The sequence below is a fragment of the Aptenodytes forsteri genome, unplaced genomic scaffold, assembly GCF_000699145.1.
Source record: "Aptenodytes forsteri isolate BGI_AS27 unplaced genomic scaffold, ASM69914v1 Scaffold146, whole genome shotgun sequence".
NCBI classification, from domain to species: Eukaryota; Metazoa; Chordata; class Aves; order Sphenisciformes; family Spheniscidae; genus Aptenodytes; species Aptenodytes forsteri.
The window spans coordinates 4,454,923-4,463,339 of record NW_008795128.1 but is presented as its reverse complement, the minus strand read 5'-3'; the positions used below and the strand labels follow the sequence as shown (position 1 = coordinate 4,463,339).

At 60.1% G+C, this 8,417-nt stretch overlaps 1 protein-coding gene across 1 annotated transcript in view; it reads left to right on the top strand.

Annotated features, from left to right (window-relative positions):
- The first annotated feature begins 633 nt into the window (after positions 1-633).
- Positions 634-8,417, top strand: part of DGKZ (diacylglycerol kinase zeta) — a 55,295-nt gene continuing 47,511 nt past the window's right edge. The window contains exon 1 of the mRNA XM_019471594.1: positions 634-872. Coding sequence (XP_019327139.1) covers positions 634-872 — 239 coding nt within the window. The remainder of the gene's footprint in view (positions 873-8,417) is intronic.

The window sequence follows — 8,417 nt, the reverse complement described above, 5'->3', positions numbered from 1 at the left end:
CTCCCCACGCACACACTCACGCTCTCTTTCTGCTTTGTCTTTTTGAGGGCTGCTGCAGGATCGGTGCACAGGCACCTTCCTCGCTGCCTACCTCTGCCTGCCTCTCCCACTCGGCTGCTGCTGCCAGAGACACCAAGGGACGTGCCGGGCCCCAGGGGGACCTCACAGAAGGCACCCCGGGCTCTCCTTTGCCTGCTGGGAGCATCGCCATCCCTGGACGCGCTCTGTCCTAAGATCCCTTCTCTGGTGAGTGCTGTGTTTCCCGCTTCCTCCCCGCTGCCCTCGCAGTGCCAGCTCCTCCGAGGAGCAGCACTGACGTCTCCGGGTTTCCATCAGTTGTTCCTCCGCTTCACTGAGGCAGGGCAGCGGAGACAGAGGGATGCTGAGCTGCAGCACCTGAGCTGCCCAAACCGCTATCAAGAGGCCGATAAAAACCACTGCAAAAAGTTGGACACTGCTTTTTCTCTCTGGTCGTGCTCGTCTGGGTAGTTAAGCCTTGCCAAGATCGTCCCACGGCCCTGGGGAGGCGAAGTGGAGCAGCACTGTGGGACCCTGCGGGGCCGGACCGAGCTGCCCGAGAGTTTTGTGGGGACAGAGCAGGACTCCCTGCCTGGAGAGGCACCTCACCCCAGCATGGCTGAAGGTCCCGGGAGCTGGAAAGACTTCACCCCGGCCAGGGGTGATGATGAGGCAGCCAGGGGGGCCGTGGCAAGCCTCCTGGGAGCGGCGGATGCAGAGAATGCCAGGCAAGCACAACGCTCAGGCCTCCACGGTGTGGATCCAGCTTGGGAGGAGATGAGAGGGGCAGTGGTGGTGGCAGAGGTGGAGGAGCAGTTCCTGCACTTGGCCATCAGAAAGCAGGTCTCCTACAGGTAGGAGCTCTGGGGTCCCCAAGCACTGGGGCTGGGCTGGGGTGGAGGAGTGCCCTGTCCTGGGGACATTTCCCTCCCGTGAGTCAGGACTGGCTCTTCCCAGTGGCCACTGGTGCCTTCCCACCAGAAACCATCTGAGCACAGGGACAAGGGGACCAGTTAGTCCCTTCCCTCCCCACCCATGCAGCAGCCCCCTCCCCAGTGGCAGTCCCCTTGTCACCCTCGCAGGCCCCCTTATTTTTCCTTCTACCCAACTCCCCTTTCCCATCACGGGGCTGTGATGCCTCCCAGGCCCCTCTCCAGGCGGTCCGTGCCCAACAGCCTCACAGGAGCTCTGGCACAGGCCATGGGCTGGATGTTTCCCTCTTTCTCTGCAGCACCGGCTTATCGCTGTTCAGCGCATTGGATGCAAGGGACTTCTAGTAACATTGATTCTCCTCTTCCTCCTCTGCCCCAAGGCAAATGTCCCTTTGCTTGGCTCCCAGATCCAGAAACCTTGATCCCACCTGGGGAGACTGAGAAGTGATGCAAAGATGAGGGGGCTGAGGTTGGGGCTTAGGCTGGAAATGTGCCCTTTGTGGGCACCTTGCAGCAAGAGGAGTATCTGTCCTGGCTCTTGGTGTGACTCTTCTGCCGGGACTGCTCTTCTTAGGACTCTGCTATAGCCAAGCAAAACTGGTGGAGGCAAAGAGTGGTTTTCATAGCTCCCATGGAGCTTTTATGGGAGCCATTGCCTGGTGATGCTCAGGTGAGCTCCTATTCCCAACTCCAGCCATACTGTCTGAAACCCTGCTTGGGTCAGCACCTCCAGGAGCTCAGTTCTGCTCTTTCTCTCACAGCAAATAAGGTCTGATGTCTCACCCTCCCCTTTCTTTCACTGTTTAAGCCCTTCTACCATTTAGTACCCCCCAACTTTGCAGAATGACTCTCAGGTGTAAATGAGGAGAAATCCGTCGACCCTGTGCCTGCCCAGAGTAAAAGTGAGCACTTGCAGGACTGACCCTGGGCTGCTGCGAGGGTCTGGGACCAAGCGGAGGGGAGAAGGCAGGAGCCGCCTCCTTACCCTTCTCCTGAGCTGGCTTGGCCAGGGATGTCTCTGTGTCCTCCTGGGCTCAGTGTCACCATGTCATGCCGTGCTCAGCAAGCACCAGGTAGTTTACAAGCAGGCGGAAAACCAGCACGGAGGATCTTGGTGCGATGCCTGCTGCCGTGGCAGGCAGAGGCTGGATGGGCTCTCCCGCCGCCAGCCTGGGACTTGGGGAGTCCAGGGCGCAGAGCTCTGCTGGGGGGCAGATTTCAGGCAGGAGCTATCGGTCAGCCCCCAGCTGTGCTCCTACATGTACAGCAGCCCTTTTCCTCCCTTGCAAGGGCGGCGGTGCAAACTGTGAGCAAATTGCTCTCTAATACTGCAGTAATGGGAACTAATGGGAAACTGTATTAATGCCTGCAGAGCAGGAGGGGCCCCAGAGCTGAGTCATCTGGAGCACTTGTTATTCTTGCAGTGGGTGGCGAGCAGGAGCTGGGATGGCAGAGTCCTCCCCCAGGCAGCCCTGAGCCTCGCCGTGAGCTGGAGCAACACGCAGCCCTCCTGGCCCTCATTCCATACCCAGGGCTGCTCACCGAGGTGCTGGGCAGAGCTGAGAGGGTCTCTGCCCTGATGCCACCGACGGTGAGGAATTACCGTGCTGAGCGGAGGGGGCAGAGCAGTATTTTCTCATCTTAGCTGTCTTCCTCCAGATGTGCACAGTGCATTTTGCAAACGGATTAGCCAGCTGCAATTATCCAGTCTCCCCAGGGGAGGAAGGGACCGTACTGCAACCTAATTTGATCAGCCTGAATTTGCTCCAGAATTGTCTAAGGTTGCTGGGGATTGTTTACATCCTGCTCGTCCTACCCCGGCCACCCCAGGCAGGCAGCTCCGCTGACACGCTCCAGCCCGTGACGCCCTTCCGCAAAGCGCCTCTGTCCTCCTCAACCCTCACAAGGGGTGTCTTTGCAAGAGGCTTTGCTCCATCCAACGTGGGCTTTGCAGAGGAGAGGAGGCTGGCAGGGTCGGAGGGGATGCCGCAGCTACCTGCAGGCCAGTGGCGAGGGAGGAGGTGATGTTTGGGATGAGCTGCTTCCTCCACCCTCCGTTTCGGGCAGCCAAGCAAAGGGAGGGGAAACAGGAGAGGAAGTGTCTGGGGGTGGAAATCTGCTTGTGCGGTCCTGTGACGCCCACGCAGGGTCGGGTCTGGCTGCTCCCTGGGGCAGGTCAGGTGGTGATAGAGCTATTGCCCAGAGATGGGCTAACCTTTCATCAGGTGCCCCTCCTGCATCACAAGAAGCCCTTGGGGGCTGACAGAAATCCCCTCACCATGCTGCCTGGCTCTGTAGGCACTTATCGAACCCCAGTACAGAGTTTGGAGGACCTCCTCTGTGGGCTGTGGGCATCACAGGTGTCCTCAATGTCAAGCAAAGATTGGAGGCCCCGGTCCTCCTGCTGCCAACCTGCCTGTTCCTGCTGGGACCCGTTAGTCATCACAAAGGGCAGGTGGCATGAGCTGCTATATAAAGGTTTTGAAATAAGCAGAAATGATATTAAGCCCATGGAAATAAAATTCCTTCCATAAATAGCTGCCGCGGTGTATGGAGGCACCTTGGGCGGGTGGAAGAGAGCTCAGCACTCAGGTTATATTTAGGGCTTTGAGTAGCAGTTTCGTGCTAAGCTTATTAATGATGCTGGCTTGTGCACCAGATTTGCACATTCTGGGACAGTTTTCCCAGTAGGGAGGTGCTTCTGCAACGCCAGAAGGACCCCGTGCTCTCTGTCACCGCAGCAAACCCTGAGCAAGCGCCAGGGCTTTGTGTATCACTCCCTGGAGAGTCGCTTCAGCCAAGGGGAGTCTGAAGTCAGCTCCTGCTAGCTTTGGGTGTCTCCACCAAGGTTTTGTGGTGGGGCAGGAGCATCTCTAGCTCCCCAAGTGGGGCAGCTCCAGCGGCAATAAGGTGAGTTAGAGGCTGGGGGAACTTTGCTCTAGGAAAAACCCTGTGACCTGGAGCCAGGGAGGCCTGGGACAGGTGCTGGCTGGCCACAGCAGCACCCTGCAGCCTCTCCGGCGGGGCTGGGGACCTGTGCAGTTCTGGGCTCTCTCTCATCTTTGATGCTTTCTTGGTTGCTTTTGGGGTGACGCTTGCAGCGGTGGCCTTTGTCACCGCCACTGCTCCCAGCAACCCAGCCCGCAGGGGTGTTTACCTAGAAAGGAAACCACAAGTGCACAAAAGCTTGCTGCATGGGCTCCCCGCAGGCTATGTCTATGGGGCGAGGGACGTGCTGGGCATCAGACCCTTCTGCTCTCAGCCACCTCCACAGGCAGCGCCCAGCACAGCCCACGCACCATAGGGCTCCTCACAGGCATCTTGCGGCATTGGGAAGAGGGGTCTCTGTGGCCCCCAGCCTGGTGTTAGCCCCAGTGGAGCAAAGCGGGGCATCCCCTTGCCAGCTCCCATCCCTGCTAGTGAGATGTGGGGCACCTTGGCTGCTCGGTGCAGTCCTTGGCTGGCAGATAGGACGCGGCTAATGCATCTCACAGGCTGTTCTGTGCCAGGGAGCTAAATATAACCCAGAGAGCAGAGCAGAGGGGGCTGCTTTGTAATGTAAATAGCAAGGGAGCTTGGTCACAGGTGCAGGCAGGGCAGAAGGGAGAGCTGGAAGGGCCTGCTGGGGAGAGGGAGGTGGAGCCCGGCGGGGCTGGGGGGAAGCTGGTTGCGGCGCTCTGCCATCTTCTCTTCCTTCTGCCTTCAGATCTGGCTGGGCTCTGGGTTTTTGTGAAGTCCCAGGGCAGAGGGTGTGCAGCCCTTCCATCCCAGCTGGGCAGGGCAGGGGAGGAAGGAAAGGAGATCCTCCAGCTGCAGGGAGAGAGGGGCAGAGAGGAGCCTCCTTCCTCTGAATCCTGCCTGCTAGCCTTTTAATCGTGTTAGCCCAGCTGTGCAGAGCAGCATAATCAAATTCCCATTCATTCCCAGCAAGCCGAGCCCACTCAGCTCTCACTGTGTCTCTCTGTACAGCTGGGGAAAGGAGATGGCTGGCACCCCCTGGCACGGCCAGAGGGAAACTCACAGTGCTGGAAAGTCCTAATGAGCGGGTGGCTCCTCACAGACCTTGGTCGGGGGTTGACAAGCAGGTGTCTCACCATCCCCTGCCCTGACCCTCTCCAGAGCCAGGAACAAGCTCTGCTTGCTGGGCATAGCGCTTGTGAGAGCTCCCAGGTGCCGTGACAGTCCCACTGCTGGTGGTTGCCCTCGCCGTCAGGCACAGGCTCTGGTGGACACAGGGGTGGGATGGGTTTGGAGTCAGCATCATGCAGTGCTCGATGAGCAGTGCTGGTGTGTATTCACTCCATGGCTTTCATCCTGGATGCTCCTAGGTGCAAGGCAGTAGTAAACTGGGATTGGGTTGTGTGTAACAATAGATGGAAACATCCCAAGAGGCAGTTTTGGAGAAACTGGGAGGCTGTGGGTACAGCCTGGCTGTGCACAGACATGCCTGCAGCAGTGCCAGTGCAGGGCAGCGTAACACAGCCCCAAGCCCCCATCTTAAACCAGACACACTCCCTTGTTTAAGCCGATCCAAGACCACGCTGCTGCCAGAGGGGATGCTCCTGTCCTCCCTTCTGCTGATGTTTTTCCACATCAGGTGGGCCAGGCCTGCTTCCTGAGGCAGCAGAAGACACCATTAGCCTTCCCTGGTTGTCCCCACAGCCACAGCCTTGGGCGCAGTGGGGGTGTGTGTGGGGTCTGTGGGGTGGGACTCCCTGAGAGCAGGCCAGCAGGGAGGTTGCGTTAGGGGCAATGTGAAACTGCACCTGCACACTCCTGGATGGGGAGAGCTGGGATCCCTGAACTGAAATTGCCTTGGTGGCCATCCCCTCTGTTGGCCATCCCCTCCCTTATCTGATCCCAGCTCACAGTGAATCCCACAGGCAGGTATCCTGCCAGGTTTGGGCTAAGCAGGCAGCTTAACCCTTTCCTTACCAGAGGACTGCACACACTAGCACAAAGAGATGGGGGCGTGCTGGATCACAAAACCACCCAGAACAGCACCCTCTCTGGTGCTGCCTGCAGAGAAGCCAGTGTCAGCAGGGTCGTCCCTTCTGGTCTCCTGACCAAGAGCAGCCAGAACTGGGCTTTCTATGGGATCCCCCATGGTTTTGCACCAAAGGGAGGTGCAAAGCTGAGGGACAGGACTGTGGAAGGACACATGGACACAGCGCAGAGAGGAGGGTGAAGGTCCCAGGGCAGGGCGTGTTACTTCTCCAACAGCCTCACCAAACCCTGGGGCTCCCAGGTCATAGGACTGGGTGTCAATGCCACGGGGCACCATGAAAAGTGAAAGGGAAATGTCTGCAGGCAGGAGCAAATGCGACCAACCCATGACGACATGCAAAGTGGAGGGGATGATAAACCATTTCGGTGATAAAACCTCTTCCCTCCCCGATCTCTGAGCTGGAGTTAGGCATCCAGGACCTGCCTTTTCCTCCTTCAGCGCAGTAATTAGTGCAGTGGGTTGTGTTCAGTTTCAGAGCTCACCTGGTGAGATCAAGGTCTGCCGATGTTGTTTTTTTTTTTTTCCTTTTGATGATGGAGTCTAAAGCAAGACCATGTCCCCCTTTAGAAATGCCATCCATGCAGGCTGGGTCTGCTTGCTTGCTTTTCTCTGGCTGCACAGAAGCCATCCACAGATCCCCTCGCTGATCTTAAGGTCTGTTGGAGCCAGAGCAGCCCGAGCAGCGTCTGGTTGTGAAGAGCTGGGGTTTTTGGAGCTGGGGACAGGCTGAGCCTGCAGGCTCATGCTGTGCCCTGCAGAGAGCTTGGACCCACACCGGGGGACAGATGACAAACGTCAATCTGTCTCTCCGCTCTTTGGAGGCTGGCCTGGAGCCTCCCAGATGCTTGTGCTTCCCACAGTCCCCGTATCTGTCTTACCCAGGTGGTTTTTCGACAAACCCTGGCACAGGGTAAGCAGACGCTCATGGCTGGAGGGTGTCTGGAGACCCACTGAACAGGGGGGACGCATACAGCTGGGGGGTTGTGAGTGCCGCAGTACCATGCAGGGTAAGGATGCACAGGGCAGGCTGCAGGAGGACAACCCCGCTGCCATGGCCCTGTTTGCATGGTGGTGCTGGGGCAGCTTTGGGAGAGAGGGTGTCTTGAGCCCGGGGCTTTTGAAGAGCCGCCCAGCAAGGGAGGTGAGGCTCCTCAGCGCGCAGCCCAGCATGCCAGGGCGTGCTCCTGCTTGCCAAGGGCACGTGCGAGGCTTCTCTGGAGAGGGCCCGGCAGAGGAGGTGGCCCTGGGCCGTGGGCTGCCGTGGGAAGAGTGTGGCTCAGCCGGCTGCGATGACAGCCGCCCTCACACTTCCAGGAAGTGCAGAGAGAGGAACCAGGTGGAGGGTGCAAACAAAGCCGGGGCCCCCGGCAGGCGGCTGGGCGGCGGAGCACTGCCAGGGACCTGCCCTCGGGATGACTCCGGAAAGCAGCCGACGGGGGAGGAAGAGCGAGAGTGAACCCTGGGCCGGCTGAGCGCATCAGCTCGTGCTGCAGCAGATGTGGCGGCACCGCTCCTGGGACGTTCCCCAGAGCCCTCCGGGGGACGTAGATACGAGGTACCCGCCAAGCCAGGCTCTGCCGCCTTCCTCTTGCTCTCGGGGGACAAGGTGCTGTGGTTGGTGCTGACAGCCCGCGCTTCGGGGGGTGGGGGAAAGGCTTCCCATGCTTTCCCGGTGCCTCGCCAGCAATACCCTCCTCTTCTCCCGGTGCCAGCGCTGGGCTTAGGCAGCGCAACCTCCCCAGCGGGGATGTCGGAAGGCCGTGCGGGCGCTCTCGACGCTGAGCCTGCAAGTGAATGTGGTCAGCGGGGCTTTGCCTGGGCTGTCGGGTTCCTCCTGCAGCTGGTGGGAGCTGGAAGGTGTGTCCCCATCCCCACCAGCCCTCCTGGGAACAATTGGTGCTCAAGGTGGCCAGCGGGACCTGCCCCGAGGGGGTTACGGGTCAGCATGAGCAGCCACACCAGGCTGGCAGCTGGGACCCTGCCCGGGCAGCCCCTGCAGCCCTGGCTTTTAGCCTGGCTTGGCACCCTCGGGGAGCAGGGAAAAGCAGCCATCACGGCCAGCTCATTTTCCATGCAAAAGAGGGCTGCCCGTTGCTCCTGCCAGGCAGGGAAAGCGTTTCCTTGCTGAGGGCAGCCTCAGCACTGCCAGCCACGCAGAGCAGGCCAGCCCCTGCCCTCCGAGCCTGCCGGCTGCCCAGCCGGGGGTCCCCCTGGGAGATGGGGAGGAGAAGCAGGGCAGGCGGCTCGCCGGGCTGGGTAAAACGCAGGCGGTGAGCCGCAGCGTCCGTCCTGGCAGCAAGGCTGGCGGTGGCTCCCGGTCCCCGGAGAGGGCGGTGGCGGCGGCGGGGCTGTTGGCTCCGTGCCCCCCGTCCGGCGGTGAACAATGGAAGGCGGAGGAGGAGGAGGGGGGAGGCTCCGTTTCTGCCGCCGAGCCTCTTCCCGAGCGCGGGGCGGCGGCG